The sequence below is a fragment of the Engystomops pustulosus genome, chromosome 6, assembly GCF_040894005.1.
Source record: "Engystomops pustulosus chromosome 6, aEngPut4.maternal, whole genome shotgun sequence".
NCBI lineage: Eukaryota > Metazoa > Chordata > Amphibia > Anura > Leptodactylidae > Engystomops > Engystomops pustulosus.
Genome location: NC_092416.1, coordinates 104,908,052 through 104,926,530, shown reverse-complemented (window position 1 = coordinate 104,926,530; position 18,479 = coordinate 104,908,052). Strand labels below are relative to the sequence as shown.

Genomic DNA, 18,479 nt, shown 5'->3' with positions numbered 1-18,479 from the left:
AAAAGGCACAGCGCCCAAAAGCTATTACAGGGCATCACAGCGCAGACTGATCTGTGGCTGGCACCGCTGAACCTGAAGGCAGGCATGGTTGTGTGTGACAACGGCCCTAACCTGGTGGCGGCTCTGCAACTCGGCAGACTGACACATGTGTTAAATCTCATAGTTCAGCGGTTCCTCAAGACATACCCCAATCTGTCTGATTTGCTCACGAAGGTGCGCTGCATCTGTGCGCATTTCAGGAAGTCCAGCACAGATGCCCGCTCACCGACTGTTGTGCGACGTGCCCACGAGGAGGAATTCAACATTAACCATGTTATCCAGAGTTTACCAGCAGCGCAGAGCGATTGTAGACTGCCAGATGTCAACTTTCTCCAGAACTGGTAGTCAGGTCAGTCAGCTTCCTCAAGTCTACAATGAGGAGTGGACGTGGATGTCTGATATCTGTCAGGTGCTGAGTAACTTTGAGGAGTCAACACAGATGGTCAGTGGCGATGCCGCCATCATCAGCCTCACCATCCCGCTGCTTGGCCTGTTGAAAAACTCTCTGGTCAGCATGAAGTCAGGAGCCTTGCGCTCGTCACAAGAGACGGGGGAAGAAGATTCCCTTGTTGATAGCCAAAGCACCCTCAGGTCTGTTTTTCAGCGCATATTGGAGGAGGTGGAGGAGGATGAGGAGGAAGAGGAGGAGCATTGCTCAGTCCTTCACTGTTCAGCATGTATGGGCAGAATAAGAGGAGTTGGAAGAGTTGGAGGAGGAGGAAATGGACAGTCAGGCCAGTGAGGGGAGTGAATTCTTGCGAGTTGGGACTTGGCGTTCAAAATTTATTCCAGCACCGATTACTGGGTATTCACTCTCCTGGACCCACGGTACAAGCAAAATCTTTCCACTCTCATCCCTGGAGAGGAAAGGAGTGTGAGAATAAGTGAATACCAGCAGGCCCTGGTGCACAAGCTGAAACAGTATTTCCCTTCTGACAGCGCTAGCGGCAGAGGGCGTTCTTCTGCGGGACAAGTAGCGAGGGAGAGTAGGTGAGCAGGCAGCTTGTCCAGCACTGGCAGGGGTACGCTTTACAAGGCCTTTGCCAGTTTTATGTCACCCCAGCAAGACACTGTCACCTGTCCCCAGTCTCGGCAGAGTAGGGCTGATCTTTACAGAAAGATGGTGAGGGAGTACGTAGCCGACCATACCATCGTCCTAAATGATCACACAGCTCCATACAACTACTGGGTTTTAAAGCTGGACATGTGGCACGAACTGGCGCTGTACACCTTGGAGGTTCTTGCCTGCCCTGCCACTAGCGTGTTTTCTGAGCGGGTTTTCAGTGCAGCTGGTGGCATCATCACCGATAAGCGTACACGCCTGTCGACTGACAGCGCTGACAGGCTGACGCTTATCAAGATGAATAAAGCCTGGATTTCTCAGGATTTCCATTCTCCACCAGGTGAAAGAAGGTCAACCTGAATAATGTATGCACTCCTCCTCCTCATTGTCCTCCTTCTCTTCCTCTTTGTACACTAAAGCAGAGGAAACTGGCTATTTTTTGCCAGGGCCAATTGGCTCTAGCTATAGTACTCTATGTATTTAATTTTTCTGGAGGGCCACCTACCCGGTCCTCTGTTTTAAACAATTTTTGGGAGTGCCACATGCAGGCACTCAATCTATTTAATTTTTCTGGAGGACCACCTACCTATTCCTCTGGTTTGAAAACTTTTTTGGACTGCCACATACAGGCACTATCCAAATTTAATTGTCTCCATAGCAGCCTCCACATGTCGTCTTTATAGCTGCCTCCACACGTTGTCTCCATTGCTACCCCCACACATCATCTCCATAGCTGCCTCCCAAAGTGGTCCATATAGCTGCCTCCATACATCGTCCCCTTAGCAAACGAGCTGTGTCAGGCAGAATTTTGGGTTGTTTTCATGGCTTCCACATCAAACTTGTTAACTTTGTCGCCACCCTGATGTGTTATCCACAAAATATACTGGCAAACTTTTATCATTTACCGATATTATTTCAGCGCTTCTTGCGCATCTGTTTACATTCCCCTCACCTGCCATAACCAAGCCAATTACTTATAAGAACAGTACTACACTTGATCTTATACAAAAGGTTCTTAGAAGTGCTGTTTGTAGCCCCCGCCTGCTTTGAAAATTATTATTTTTTCAAAGTAAACGCTTCTGGTCCCCAGGCCCATTTTGGGTGGGGAGGAGCCGAGAGACAGGGGCTTGGACAGGCGAAAGCTCGCCTGGCAGCGGACCGCCAGCTCCATTCCAAGATTAGGCAGTCTCAGAGGCATCCATGCATACTGCCCCTGCTGTTTCCTGTCCATTTCGCCTCCACGATCCTCCACAGCGTCCACCAATGTCTCCATGCGCAACTTTCAACTCTCTATACCCCAGACGCTGGAACACGAGAGGATATACAGCACATCATCCCCTTATCAAACGAGCTGTGTCAGGCAGAATTTTCAGATTTTTCACCAGATACATAATGGAACTCGGCGCATCTGTCGCCACCATGCTGGAGACCTGAAGTTTCAATCATAGCAGCGCAATATAGATGCCCCATACTGTCACTCTTAATCATAGAAGTCGTCTTTATGGCTGCCTCCACATGTCGTCCCCTTATCAAACAAGCTGTGTCAGGCTCATTTTTTGGGTGTTTCACCAGATATGTAATGGAACTTGGTCACTATGTCACCACCATGCTGTGTTATCGACTAAATATACCGTCAACCTTTTGTTCACATAGGAAATTATTTCAGCGTTTCTTGCTCACCTCTTTTGGTTCCTCTCTGCCGCCTTAACCAGGCAAAATACTGATACATACAGTGCTACACGTTATCCTCGCCAAAAGGAATTTTTTTAATTGGTTTGAAGCCTGAGTCCATTTGGGGTATGTCGCCATGCCACTCTTTAGCCTGCCGCTGCTGCCGCTGCCCCTGCATGCCGTCGTCTATAGTGTCAGGGTCAATTATTGGATGTTTTAGATGCTATCTAGCCTCATTCGGTCACTCTGTTGCCCATAATTTTGGCATCATGGTGCATTTAAGCAGCTTCAGAGGCATCCATGCTAGGTATGGCTGGATGTGGAAAAGTAACTAGACTCCAACTCGGTTCTGATGGAGGGGCTACGTCTAAATGTAATCAATGGCTTATGTTTTGTGACTTCAGAAGACTGATCATCCAACTCCAAAATCTTCCAATTTCTGTGGATGGCAGTCAGTATGGCTCGCTCATGTGGACTGAACCCAAAATGAGAAAGCCACACATCCATCACTCTGCTTCTGTCTATTCCAACTATTATCCAAATAAGGCTATTTACCGGGGTACCTCATGCCTTCTCCAGGACCTTTTCCAGCATGGGAATAGGATATCCCCGATGCACCAATCTCTGTTTCAGTTCAGCAGCTTGGTTTTCAAACCCATCCGCCTCACTATTTATTATCTTTAAACTGAGAAATTGACTAAAGGGTAAGCCTTCTTTTGTGTGATGGAGATGAAAGCTTCTGAAATGCAACAGAGAGTTGGTGGGCGTGGGCTTCTTAATAGCTGGGGTAGTCAATACACCATCCTTTACTTGTACCTGAACATCCAGGAATTCCAATATATCCCCTCCAAAGACAGTGGTAAACTGCATATTCATGGTATTACTATTATTGAGAAACGACACAAAATCGAGAAAGTCTGTCTCGGCGCCCTCCCAAATCATAAAAATATCATCCACATACCGTAAAAAGGTCACAATCCATTTAGCAAATGGGTTCTGCAGTGAAAAAATGTACTTTCTCTCAAAAACGGCCAAAAAATGTTGGAAAAGGTGCATGCCACGGGCGTGCCCATGGCCGTACCAGTTTTTTGAATAAACCATCTGCCGTTGAACATAAATGCATTGTGCCTCAAAATAAAATGTAACCCTTCACAGACAAATTCAATATAGTCCTCACTCTGTTGAGAATTCTGGAGGACTAGTCGAACACTCTTGACAGCCTGATCGTGAGGGATCTGGGTGTAGAGGCTCTCGACATCTATAGAGACAAAGTGATAATTTTCTTGCCAAGTGACAGATTTTAGTGCTGTTAGGAAGGAGTTATTGTCCTTAAGGTAGGACAGAATGTTAATAAGCAGAGGACATAAGAGCTAGTCCGAATATTTAGATAGGGGTTCAGATAGCGACCCTATCCCTGCCACTATAGAAACGAAGGCAATGGAAAAATATTTGGGGCTCTATATGGGGCGCTATAGCGAATTGGGGGGAGGAGTAACATATAACAAATTCTTGGGTAATTTAGTAGTTAGTTTATTCTCTAAATAAAAGATTAGATTAAATCTAATCAAAATGACATTTTAATCTAATCTTTTATTTAGAGAATAAACTAACTACTAAATTACCCAATAATTTGTTATATGTTACTCCTCCCTCCTACCAATTCGGTAGAGCGCCCCATATAGAGCCCAAAATATTTTTTCCATTTCCTTTTCGTTTCTATTACTTATCAGCACATACTTGGGGAAAAGGTCTCAGGAGCTTGAGAGCAGCTGTTTATCGATCGTCTTTTCTGTATCTAAGGACATTGGGGCACATTTATTAACGGCCCGATTTGCGTTTTTCCGTCGGGTTTTGGTATTTTTCCGTTTTGCGCCGAATTCCGCCGGGATTTTGGCGCAAGTGATCGGATTTCGGCGCTGGGTTGCATGCGACGGAAATCAGGGGTGTGGCCGTCGGAAAACCCGATGGATTCATAAAAACCGCCGTATTTAAGAAAAATTGGTCGCATGCGCCATACGTACATGCACCAGGAAGAGATCACTGAACTCCGACGCACCTCGGCGGACATCGGCGCAGCAGTGACACCTGGTGGACATCTGGCGCAGGACCTTCATGAATCGCCGGAAGACCCGAACGCTCGTCGGAGAAGCCGCCGCTGGAACGCGAATGGACCGGGTAAGTAAATGTGCCCCATTACCTGGATTACCCTTCTATAAAGGGTTACATGTAGAGATGAGGGAGCACTAAAATGCTCGAGTGCTCGTTACTCGAGTCGAACTTTTTCTGATGATCGAGTGCTTGTTTCAAGTAACGAACCCCATTGAAGTCAATGGGAGACTCGAGCATTTTTCAAGGGGACCAAGGCTCTGCACAGGGAAGCTTGGCCAAAAACCTGGAAACCTCAGAAAATTACGGAAACACCACGGAAATGGACAGCGGCAGCATGCATGGATGCGTCTGAGGCTGCCTAATCGCACCATTATGCCAAAATTATGGGCAACAGCATGGCGATGACAGAGTGACTGAATGAGGCGAGATAGCATCTAAAACCCCCAATAATTGACCCTGACACTATAGGGGACGGCATGCGGAGGCCGCGGCAGGCTAGAGAGTGGTATGGCGACATATCCCAAATGGACTCAGGTTTTAAACCAATTTAAATAATTCCTTTTGGTGAGGATAACGTGTAGCACTGTACGTATCAGTATTTGGCCTGGTTATGGCGGCAGAGAGGAACCAAAGTAGGTGAGCAAGAAGCTCTGAAATAATTTCCTATGTGAACAAAAGGCATATTTAGTCGATAAAACAGCATGGCGGCGACAGAGTGACCAAGTTCCACAACGTATCTGGTGAAACACCCAAAAAATGAGCCTGACACAGCTCGTTTGCTAAGGGGTCGACATGTGGAGGCTGCTACGGAGACGATGTGTGGAGGCAGCTATGGAGACAGTGTGTGGAGGCTGCTATATAGACGATGTTAACTAATATTGAACACACACTGTAGAGAAGAAAAAATGCGAGTGCAAAATATCTGTAGTAGTATAATTACACTTCCCTATAGAAATTATACTCAAAATATAGACGATGTGTGGAGGCAATGGGGACGGTTATGGCACCCGAGGTGAACGTAAACAGGTGAGAAAAGAGGAGTGAAAAGATAGATTTTAGAGGTAAAAGGTTGTAGGTTGAAGGTTGCTGCAGTTCAAACGATGTTAGTTGGATCTTGGGATGGAGCTGGCGGTCCGCTGCCAGATGAGCTTTCGCTTCTCTAAGCCCCTGCCTCTCGGCTCCTCCGCACGCAAAATGGACCTGGGGGCCCCAAGCATTTACTTTGAAAAAATTATCATTTTCAAAGCAGTCGGCGGCTACAAACAGCATTTCTAAAAACTTTTTGTGTAAGATCAAGTGTAGTACTGTTCTTATAAGTAATTGGCCAGGTTATGGTGGGTGAGGGGAACGTAAACAGATGCGAAAGTAGCGCTGAAATAATATTGGTCGAAGATAAAAGTTTGGTGGTATATTTTGTGGATAACACAGCAGGGTGGCGACAAAGTTAACAAGTTTGATGTGGAAGCCGTTAAAACAACCCAAAATTTTGCCGGACACAGCTCATTTGCTAAGGGGACAATGTATGGAGGCAGCTATGTGGACGACTTTTGGAGGCAGCTATGGAGACGATGTGTGGAGGTAGCAATGGAGACAACGTGTGGAGGCAGCAATGGAGACTTGTGGAGGCAGCTATAAAGACGATGTTTGGAGGCTGCTATAAAGACGACGTGTGGAGGCTGCTATGGAAACAATTAAATTTGGATAGTGCCTGTAGGTGGCAGTCCAAAAAGTTTTCAAAACAGAGGAGCGGGTAGGTGGCCCTCCAGAAATATTAAATAGATATAGAACTATAGCTAGAGCCAGTGGAACCAATTGGCTCTGGCAAAAAAGAGCCAGTTGCCTCTGCTTTAGTGTACAAAGAGGAGGAGAATTAGGAGGAGGAGTGCATACATGAGAATTATTCAGGTTGAGCTGCTTTCAATTGGTGGAGAATGGAAATCATTAGAAATCCATGCTTGATTCATCTTGATAAGCATCAGCCTGTCAGCGCTGTCAGTCGACAGGCGTGTACACTTTTCGGTGATGATGCCACCAGCTGCACTGAAAACCCGCTCAGACAACACGCTAGCGGCAGGGCAGGCAAGAACCTCCAAGGCGTACAGCGCCAGTTCGTGCCACATGTCCAGCTTTAAAACCCAGTAGTTGTAGGGAGCTGTGTGATCATTTAGGACGATGGTATGGTCAGCTACGTACTCCCTCACCATCTTTCTGTAAAGATCAGCCCTACTCTGCCGAGACTGGGGACAGGTGACAGTGTCTTGCTGGGGTGACATAAAACTGGCAAAGGCCTTGTAAAGCGTACCCCTGCCAGTGCTGGACAAGCTGCCTGCTCACCTACTCTCCCTCTCTACTTGTCCCACAGAAGTACACCCTCTGCCGCTAGCGCTGTCAGAAGGGAAATACTGTTGCAGCTTGTGCACCAGGGCCTGCTGGTATTTATGCATTCTCACACTCCTTTCCTCTCCAGGGATGAAGGTGTAAAGATTTTGCTTGTACCGTGGGTCCAGGAGAGTGAATACCCAGTAATCGGTGCTGGAATAAATTCTTTGAACGCGAGGGTCACAGGATAGGCAGTCTAGCATGAAATCTGCCATATGCGCCAGAGTCCCAACTCTCAAGAATTCACTCCCCTCACTGGCCTGACTGTCCATTTCCTCCTCCACCAACTCCTTCAACTCCTCTTCTTCTGCCCATACACGCTGAACAGTGAAGGACTGAACAAAGGTCCCCTCTTCTGTCTCGCCAACATTCTCCTCCTCTTCCTCCTCATCCTCCTCCACCTCCTCCGATATGCGCTGAGAAACAGACCTGAGGGTGCTTTGGCTATCAACAAGGGAATCTTCTTCCCCCGTCTCTTGTGATGAGCGCAAAGCTTCCGACTTTATGCTGACCAGAGAGTTTTTCAATAGGCCAAGCAGCGGGATGGTGAGGCTGATGATGGCAGCATCGCCACTGACCATCTGTTTTGACTCCTCAAAGTTACTCAGCACCTGACAGATATCAGACATCCACGTCCACTCCTCATTGTAGACTTGAGGAAGCTGACTGACCTGACTACCAGTTCTGGTGGAAGTTGACATCTGGCAGTCTACAATCGATCTGCGCTGCTGGTACACTATGGATAACATGGTTAATGTTGAATTCCACCTCGTGGGCACGTCGCACAACAGTCGGTGAGCGGGCAGTTGGAGGCGGCGCTGCCCTGAGAGTGGCAGCATCTGTGCTGGACTTCCTGAAATGTGCACAGATGCGGCGCACCTTCGTGAGCAAATCAGACAGATTGACGTATGTCTTGAGGAAACGCTGAACTATGAGATTTAACACATGGGCCAGGCATTGCACATGTGTCAGTCTGCCGAGTTGCAGAGCCGCCACCAGGTTACGGATGTTGTCACACACAACCATGTCTGGCTTCAGGTTCAGCGGTGCCAGCCACAGATCAGTCTGCGCCGTGATGCCCTGTAATAGCTCTTGGGCGGTGTGCCTTTTATTGCCTAGGCTCAGCAGTTTGAGCACCGCCTGCTGTCGCTTAGCGACGGCACTGCTGCTGTGCCTAGAGCTACCGACTGATGGCGCCATGCCCACGGATGATAATTCGGAGGAGGAGGTGGAGGAGGGGTGGGAGGAGGAGGAGGCATAGTAGGCCTTTGAGACCTGGACCGAGGTAGGCCCTGCAATCCTCGGCGTCGGCAGTATATGAACAGCCCCAGGGTCAGACTCGGTCCCAGCCTCCACCAAGTTAACCCAATGTGCCGTCAGCGATACATAGTGGCCCTGCCCGGCAGCACTCGTCCACGTGTACGTGGTCAGGTGGACCTTGGCAGAAACGGTGTTGGTCAGGGCACGGATGATGTTGTCTGACACGTGCTTGTGCAGGGATGGGACGGCACATCGGGAAAAGTAGTGGCAGCTGGGGACCGAATACTGAGGGGCCGCCGCCATGAGGTTTCGAAAGGCCTCGGTCTCTACCAGCCAACAGGGCAGCATCTCCAGGCTAAGCAGTTTGGAGATGTGGACGTTGAGGGCTTGGGCGTGTGGGTGGGTTGCACTATACTTCCTTTTGCACTCCAGCGTCTGGGGTATGGAGAGCTGAACGCTGGTGGATGCTGTGGAGGATCATGGAGGCGAAGATAGGGTTTTCGCACGGGAGGTGTTTGGGCTGGGGTCCTGGGCAGGGGGCTGACTGGCAGATGACACATGGGAAGGAGCAGTGGTGTGCCCGGCCGGAGGTGAACGTGCTTGGTTCCATTGAGTGGGGAGTTTAGCATTCATATGTCTGCGCATACTGGTGGTAGTTAAGCTAGTAGTGGTGGAACACCTGCTGATCCTGGTTTCGCACTGTTGCACACCACAGTCCGTTGGTCATCCAGTGTTTCTTTAAAGAACCTCCAGACTTCCGAAAATCTAGCCCTCGCCACGGGAGCTTGACTACGGGAAACATTTGGCGCTGATGCACCAGATCTGGCCCTGCCTCTCCGTCTGGCCCCACCACTGCCTCTTCCGACCTGTTCTGCTATAGGACTCACCTCCGTCTCAGAAGCACTGTGTTCACCCGGCCTATCAACCCAGCTTGGGTCTGTCACCTCATCATCCTCCGATCCCTCAGTCTGCTCCCCCCTCGGACTTCCTGCCCTGACAACGACTTCACCACTGTCTGACAAACGTGTCTCCTCATCGTCCGACACCTCTTTACACACTTCTTCCACTACGTCAATAATTTCATCATCACCCACAGACTGCGACCGGTGGAAAACCTGGGCATCAGAAAATAGCTCAGCAGCAACCGGACAAGTGGTTTGTAACTGTGGGAAGGGTCCAGAAAACAGTTCCTCAGAGTATGCCGGTTCAAATCCCAAATTTTGCTGGGAGGGGGCAGACTGGGGGGAAGGAGGCTGAGGTGGAGGAGCTGGAGGAGTGCTGATTTCGGTGACATGGGTGGACTGCGTGGAAGACTGACTGGTGGACAAATGGCTAGAAGCATTGTCCGCAATCCACGACATCACCTCTTCGCACTGTTCTGGCCTCAACAGTGCTCTACGACGAGTCCCAGTAACTTGAGACATGATGAACCTAGGGAGTGTAGCTCTGCGGCGTTCCCATGCTCCCTCATCAGCAGGTGGTGTCTCACCCCGCCCAGGACCACGGCCTCTGACCCCTGCAGTAGTTGGACGCCCACGTCCACGCCTTCGTCCTCTACCCCTAGCCCTCGGGTTAAACATTTTCCAAATTAAAGTGTAAACTTTAATTTTTATTTTTTTTTAAACAAAACAATGCTATCCTATTGCTATGGCTTGTTTCTAACCTACACTAACAGCACACAACTGGATTTTTTGCTGTGCCTGATGACTTTGAGTTATGAAAAGAAATAAACGTAAAAAAAAATAAATCAGAAGACTGTGCCTAATTCAAATCAAACCCCTAATAAATTGTCCCACTTCGGTGTTTGAGGTGGATATGTGTGTCACTAAGAGCTAAACACAACGGTCGCAAGTCTCCCTGCAAATTACTCACAATATGGTACTAACTGCACAACTAATGGCAGCAAGCCCAGCCACAAGCAAACCAAAAAAAAGGAAAATATAACGCTATTGTAGGCCTAAATAAGCCGTTGGGGTTCTCCTATGGCTATTTTCTAGCCTACACAGAAAGCACACTGCTTTGCCAGATTACTTTGAGTTATAAAAAGAAATAAACGTAATAAAAAATAAATCAGCAGACTGCGCCTAATTCAAATAAACCCCTAATAAATTGTCCCACTTCGGTGTTTGAGGTGGATATGTGTGTCACTAAGAGCTAAACACAACGGTCGCAAGTCTCCCTGCAAATTACTCACAATATGGTACTAGCTGCACTACTAATGGCAGCAAGCCCAGCCACAAGCAAACCAAAAAAAAGTAAAATATAACGTTATTGTAGCCCTAAGAAGGGCTGTTGGGTTCTTGGAGAATCACTCCTGCCTAACACTATTCTAATAGAACACCCTAACGCTTTCCCTGACCAGCAGCACCTCTCTCCCTAGCGGCATCCAGACAGAGAATGATCCGAGCAGCGCGGGCAAGGGCTAGTCTATTCCAGGGTCACCTGATCAGGCCAGCCAACCACTGCTATCGACGTGTTAGGGTACCACGTAATGCTGGGTGGAGTGCAGAGTCTCCTGGCTTGTGATTGGCTCTGTTTCTGGCCACCAAAAAGCAAAACAGCGGGAGATGCCATTTTCTTGAGCTTGCGAAATACTCGTCCGAGCAACGAGCAGTTTCGAGTACGCTAATGCTCGAACGAGCATTAAGCTCGGACGAGTATGTTCGCTCATCTCTAATAATAATCATTTTTTTCTCTAATTTCTTGAAAAACAAAGACGCCTGGCTTTCAGACAAACGGCATTTTAACTCCGTTTTTGCTTTGCAATTACATTTAGACACAGCCCCTCCATCAGAACTGAGTTGGTGTCTAGTTACTTTTCCACATACAGCCATACCTGGCTCAAAAACTGTATCCCCATTGAAAACTTTAAGTGTGGATCATGCAATTTTTATCGGTTTAATTTTATCGGTTTAATTTAAGTAGGGTCGATTAGAATGGGAGGCATGCACCACAGAGTTAGATCTTTTATTAACTGTAGGTCTACGTTTGTGGTGTACGCCATACTGTGCCCGTGTGAGTATTTTTACATTGGTAAAATGATTAGGAACCTTTTTATCAGGTTCCGTGAGCATTTCAACTCAATTGGCACTGAAAAAGGCTGCCCTCGTCTCATCAATCATGTTAGGGAGAGGCCCACGGGGCAACCCCTATGTACTTAGGTTTGCAGGACTTGAAAAAATAGAGGTTGACCCTCGGGGGGGCGACCACCCAAATAACCTTTTACGCTTAGAGGGGAGACTTATTTTGAAATACAATGCCCTGGGCCCAATGGGACTGAATGACAGGAATGATATGAGCGTTTTTTTTATGAAACATGATTGTGACACACAATGCTACTTTGTATTTGCCTTTCAGTATAGTAGGTATAGAAACTATGTGTCATAGAGTCACCGGGATCATTTCCACATTTAATGCTCTATGCTTTCATGTGTTCTCAGCCACTTCCTACACTATGTTTTCCAAGCCTGTGGTGGTGAGTACATGGCATAGCTGCATGATGTCTGTAACTGGAATAGAGAGGAACTTGGGTGAGTCAGTGCCTAGAGGGAAATCTAGGTTAAAGGAAAGAGGGGTTAAAGTGCAAGGTTTAGAGTAGAGGAAGCCCTTTGCAACAGTCCTATCCCACACCATTAAGATTGGGTCCACTACTCCCTCTTAATGAAAGCTATCAGGTCTAACGGTGGGGGGGGGGGGTTGCCAAAGTAAGGCTAGAGGGGGCAATGTGTGGAGGCTTTCTTCTATATCAGCTGTAAGCTTTTGTCTTATGATGGATAATGTTTAAGGCACATGTGAGAACAACGGCCCTGTGATGTAAATGATTGGGTAAACCCGCTCCCCCCTTATCCTTGTGCTTAGATGAAGTGAAGACTGCTAAGCACAGCCATAGAACGGAACTATCTCAAAAAGGGTCCATGGATGGACACCGGTAGTGCCTGGAAAAGGATCCTGGATCTTGGGCAAAGTATCCATTTTTAGGACATTGATCCTACCTATCCAGGACAGTGGATTTTAACCCAGGCCACTATATCCTTATAGTAGTTATAGTGGTCAGAAGAGTATAGTTGAAATCAAAAATCTTAAGCGTTGTCAGGAATCTGCACCCCCAAATATGTAATAGAATCTCACTTCCAGTGGGAGGGAAGTGTCACAGATATGAGCGCCACCAAAAACCCGGGGAGATTGACATTGAGCAGTTCTGATTTAGAAGAGTTAACCTTCCAATTCAAAACCCAAAAAAAGGAGATCATCAGCGTTTTATTAAAAATTGTATTTTATTTTTTAATTAATTAAATTAGGGTTTCCATAACTAATATGAACAAGGTAGGTGATCGAGGGCACCCCTGCCTCATTGGCTATGTGGAATGAATCATATATTGTGCAGCTCAGTTTGATCCTGGCGCTGGGCCTAATGTATAGGGGCATTACCAGTGTTATGAACATCTGTGGAATCCCAAATTTTTGTAGGGCGGCCTGCATTAAGCTCCAACTTACTCTGTCTAAAGCCTTCTTGGCATCTGTGCCAAGTTTCTTAGTGTCTTAGTTTCAACAGCAAATGAATGGCGTTTAGGACTTTCACTGACTAATGGTTACATTCTCTACCTGGCAGTTTTCTCCTCACCTATGACCATGGGGAGTAGGCTACTTAGCCTATTGGCTAGAACCTTGGCCCAGATTTTTAGATCTACGTTTAGTGAAATTGGACTGTAACTTCCACATAGCTCCGGGTGTCAAGGTATGGCTACAGTGCATCTTGACCAATGATAGGTGGAAAAAAGATAGCAGTACTAGTCTAGTCTAGTACTGTTATCTTTTTTTACACCTATCATTGGTCAAGATGCACTGCAATTGAAGAAAACTCTTTTCCTGGTTAATGAAAATATGAATAACAGAAAAAGTTTTTTAACCCACACCTGGTGCGTAATGCAACTTTTTTTCTCCTGTTCCAGTCAAGCCTCTTTGGTCCAAGAGCAGCAATCTGCACAGCTGTTGTGGTGCAGTCGGTGGCTGCCTGACTGTCCTCTAGTGTTTCCACCCTCTGGCCTATGGGTTTGACCTCCTTATGCATGGCTGTCAGTTCTTCCAGGACGGGTGTGAGCGCTTGTGTCCGCAGCTTTTTCAGCATGGAGCCAGATAGTGGGGCAAGGTCTGAGGAGGTTCTTTCCGCCATACTTTCGGCATCTGAGTGGTTTATCTGATCCCCCCTCCACCAGTACGGCTGCCATCTTGCGGAGCTTTGTGGGCGGCATGGTATATTTTGCAGAGAAATTTCTCAAGATCCCCTTGTCCATTTTGACTCCTAGGGTTCTGCTGTCTGTCTGCTGCCTTAAACCTCAAAGATTTGCCCACTGGGTCACAAATTGGCATTTTGCAATAGCTGTGTTGCTGGAACTCGCGGAGAAGCGTCCGTCATGCAGCTCAATCAGGCTCCGCCCCTTTCCAGAATATGCTTATTAACCACCGTATACAGGAGCCATTGTCTGCTGCTGTGGAAGTTAGAAGCTGAGCCGTGATTGGTTGCTGTTTTGCCAAAGGTCATTAAAGGGAGCTCTGAGCTTTCATTGTCTACAATTGGCAATAAGTTTAAGATAGCTTATTTGTAAGGTAAGAGGGATAGGCAGTAAAACAGATAGACAGTCAGTGACAGAGACAGTCAGTGACAGAGACAGTCAGTGTCTACATGATGTGGCAAGATAGGAGGGAGAGTTGCAGACCCCACATATATTGTCACACCATGGTGACTTCTCTCACCACAGCTTGACGATAGCTGCATCTCTCGATCCTATCTTGCCGTATCGCGTAGTGTATTTGTTTCTACATACTATGTACTGATTCCTACGGGGGCATAGTATGGTAATGCCCATTAGGGCTGAATCTTGTTCATGTTTTCTACTTTTTACCATGGTGTATTTGCTCTAGGCAATAGTATGTTGTTCACACTTCTGCTTCATACATTGGCATGTACTTTTTAGGAGGGATTTTGGGCATACTTGCAGTTTGCCCTGAGATGGTACACACCGTGTAATAATAATGTGGATTATTATTTTGGTCTTGCATACGCATCCATCTTGTTGTCTTTTATTTGCATTAGTATTATATGCCTTAATGGTATCAGCTAGATGGCATTTATTGAAAATTATGTCATTCCTGAAACTTCTATACCCCATGCAGACTATTCCTCTACTGGTCATACATGTACATATCAATGCAGTAAACTCCACATTCTCTGCCTTTATTTGGGCCGGCCAAAGGCAGTGTATGGCATTTTATAAGTATCAGTTACCTAAAGATCAAGGGGGAATCATTCTGCCTGACATAAGAACATCAAATTTCAATGGGGTTATGTTTTTTGGAAAAACATTATGTATGTATGATATATATTTTTTTTTTCATTTTACAGGAGAAGATCAAAGAAATTGGAGACAAACAACCAGAGAAGTAAGTTGTGATCCGTCATTGTTACAAATACCTAATATATTTTGTTCTTACTTTCTACTACATTAGACCAACTTAAACTCATTGAGGGAGATTTAGCATTAGCTTACGGCGATAGGTCTATGACTGCCTTTTAATAAATCTCTTTGGGATTGAAAAAAAAACATTTATACCCGAGTATAAGCCAACCAGAGGATAAGCCAAGGTACCTAATTTTAACACAAAAAACTGGAAAAACCTATTGACTCGAGTATGAGCCTAGGGTGGGAAATGCATTGGTCACGGCCACAGTCCTTCCAGAGCGACCTACGCGTTTCGAACAAACATATCTGTTCGAAATGTGTAGGTCCCTCTGGAAGGGCGCATCTGATGATGACTTATCTTTTTTAATGGATGGAATAAATAATACCTTTTAACTAATATAGGAATCTTTTTTTGAAATGCTGGATCCCAAGTTCGCTTTTCTTTTCCTTTGGATTGTTTCAGCTGATTGGCACAGCTTCATTGCTGCCATGCACCCTTCACCACGCCATTGATTGGGAATGAAGATATGTGAGTGACCTGAGTTTTTTTTCTAGTTTAGAAAGTCGCCTTACATTCCCTTCTCCCATTAGTGTGACTTAAAAATATATTGTGGAGGCTCTGCAGCTGTCTAGTCTTTTAGTAGAACTGGTGGGCATGTCCAAATGGTCTAAGGATCCTTGGATGCAAACATCAATGGACCCTGTATAACTTACTCTAATATGATACAGATCTGACGCGTTTCCTATATTAATTCATCAGGGATCAGATTGTAACATTGTACTGTGTTATGTAGAGCATGGTAGCGTGTGCTCACATTGGTGGCAGCGGCACCCGCTCGCGAGAAAGGCCAAGCTATTATATACAACTCTCCATCTCCGTTGACGTCACCCAGGAGAGTCAGCCAATCACGTTGCGATGGACGGACCGGCCTACTTCTGATGTCTCCGTCTATTCTCCACTGTTGCGGATGCTGCAAGTGCGGACATTGGCCGGAACGGGACACACCCACTCCCAGCCATCGACCAGTAATCTAGAGCCATGTCACACATGGTCTGCATCACCAAGCCGCGTCAGCCTATCAGCACCGCACTAGTAAGGGGGCGGAGATAAGAATCAAAGATAACTTCCCTCGGATCAAATATAAACAAAAAGTAGTGCTATCACAAATCGATATTATAAAGAATGTGGAGGTGTCCACCACAACGACACCTCTGCTGGGTTCTGATACATCATAGATACAGATATATGACCCAGGCTGGCAATAGGACCAGCGAGACCGGAGTATCCCCAAGAGGGGAGAAAGAGGGGTGCTCATCATACATGAACGGGTATTTCTTTCTGATGCTTAATGAGAACTACATTGTAAAGCATATCATGGGCTCAGACAGGGAAAGCAAATAGTGGAAAGCAGAGACATGGAAAAGTGGATGAATAACCACTATGTAGGCAATAGTGGTGTAATATTCTGTATGCCTAGGCTTGTTCACCACATTCTCCTCAGAGGTTTTTAAACCCATGAAGGGGATGAATACATATACCAGACAGTGTCTGTCGGTTATCCAGTTCCTCACAGGAAACTAGCAAAGGATATGGTCTCATTCAGATCAGATGGATATACCGTATCAAGGCGTCTTGATCGGGTCTCTTTTTGCTGGATAGGCAATCACCACCTCTCCTGGGTGGTCTCACTTTCTCGATGACTTGAACATGCAGCAGACTCGGATCGCTCTAATGTTTCAGGGAAAAATGTCTTGCCACAGATGTGGATCTCTGATTTCTTATGTCCCCCACATGATCCTGGATTCTAGTTTTTAGTGGCTTATAGGTTTTGCCCATGTAGTTTAACGGGAAGGGACAGGTGAATAGATACACTACTCCCTCCGTTCTGCAGTTTGCATATTCCCTAATGAAGAAAGTTTCTCCAGTACTGCCACTGCAGAAGTTGTTTCCAAGCATAATCAGTGGGCAGATGTTTCAGTTGCCACACTTGAATGTCCCTGCTTGTGGTGTGAGCCATGACCCCAATCAGCATTTAAGTTCCAGATGGCTGTGGACAAGTCGATCGCATAGGTTTCTCCCCGTTCTAAATGTAACCGCTGATGTAGGAGTGAGACAATCTATGAGATCCCTATCTTGTTGGAGGCTTCTCCAATATTTATTAAAGATTTGTCTAATCGGAACCATGTTAGCATCAAAGGTCCCAATCAGGTGTAGACGGCTGTCACTTTGTCTAGCCTCAGATGTCAAAAGCTCTTCTCTTCTCTTTTGGCATCTTGTAAAGGCATTTCTGACAATTTTCTTGGGGAATCTCCTTTGGTAGAAACAGTTACTTAGGTCCTGGGACTGATGGATAAAGTCTTTAATCTGAGACATAGTCTCAGAAAGTGCCCCCTTGGTATCCCTCTCTTCAAGGGGAGGGGATGGCAACTTTCCCAGCGTAGCAGACTGTTTGTTGCTGTTTCTTTTCTGTGGACCTGTGTATGTAGATGACCCCCAGCTGATTTAGAGATTTGTAGGTCTAATAAAGTGATAAAGTCGGCGTAACTCTCGCTTGTAAATCTCAGACCCAGGTCATTAAAATTCAATTGTACTGTTTCTGTGGAATTCTACCCCCCCCCCCCTGAATTTCATCATCAATGTTTGTCTTTAAATTCCTGCAGGTCATATCCGACGCATTTCCTGTATTAATTCATCAGGGATCAGATTGTAACATTGTACTGTGTTATGATAAACATGTAGAGCATGGTAGTGTGTTCTCGCATTGGTAGCAGCGGCACCTGCTCGCGAGAGACGCTGAGCTATTATAGACAAGTCTCCACCTCCGTTAACGTCACCCAGCAGAGTCTCAGAACTAGATGCCAGATGGAATGGACATCTTCTATATCCATCTGGTTCAGATACATCGATGATGAAATTCAGGGTGGGTAGCGTTCCCACAGTACAATTGAATTTTAATGACCTGGGTCTGAGATTTACAAGCGAGATTTACGCCAACTATATCACTTAGACCTACAAATTTCTCAATCAAATGGGGGTCATCTACATACGCAGATCCACAGAAAAGAAACGGCGGCAAACAGTCTGCTACTCTGGGAAAGTTGCCATCCCCTCCCCTTGAAGAGAGGGATACCAAGGGGCTAATTTCTGAGAGGGCATCACAACTGTAGTCAGACGGAAGACTTTATAAATCAGTCCCAGAACCTAAGTAACTATTTCTCCCAAAGAGGATTCCCCAATAAAATTTTCAGGAATGCCTTTCAAGATGCATTGTCAGCCAAAAGAGAAGAGCTTTTAAACACCTAAGGCTAGACAAAGTGACAGCTGTCTACACCTGATTGGGACCTTTGATGCTAACATGGGTCCGGTTAGACAAATCTTGAATAAATATTGGAGAATCCTCCGAAAAGATAGGGACCTCATAGATTCACTCACTCCTACACCAGCGGTTACATTTAGAAGGGGAAGAAACCTACACAATCGACTTGTCCACAGCCACCTG

At 46.3% G+C, this 18,479-nt stretch overlaps 1 protein-coding gene across 5 annotated transcripts in view; it reads left to right on the top strand.

Moving 5' to 3' along the window:
* RASIP1 (Ras interacting protein 1) overlaps positions 1 to 18,479 on the top strand; it is a 600,616-nt gene that overhangs the window by 299,942 nt on the left and 282,195 nt on the right. For all 5 annotated transcript variants that reach the window (XM_072110521.1, XM_072110522.1, XM_072110520.1 and 2 more), the window contains one exon: positions 14,922 to 14,959. In XM_072110521.1, coding sequence (XP_071966622.1) covers positions 14,922 to 14,959 — 38 coding nt within the window. The remainder of the gene's footprint in view (positions 1 to 14,921; positions 14,960 to 18,479) is intronic.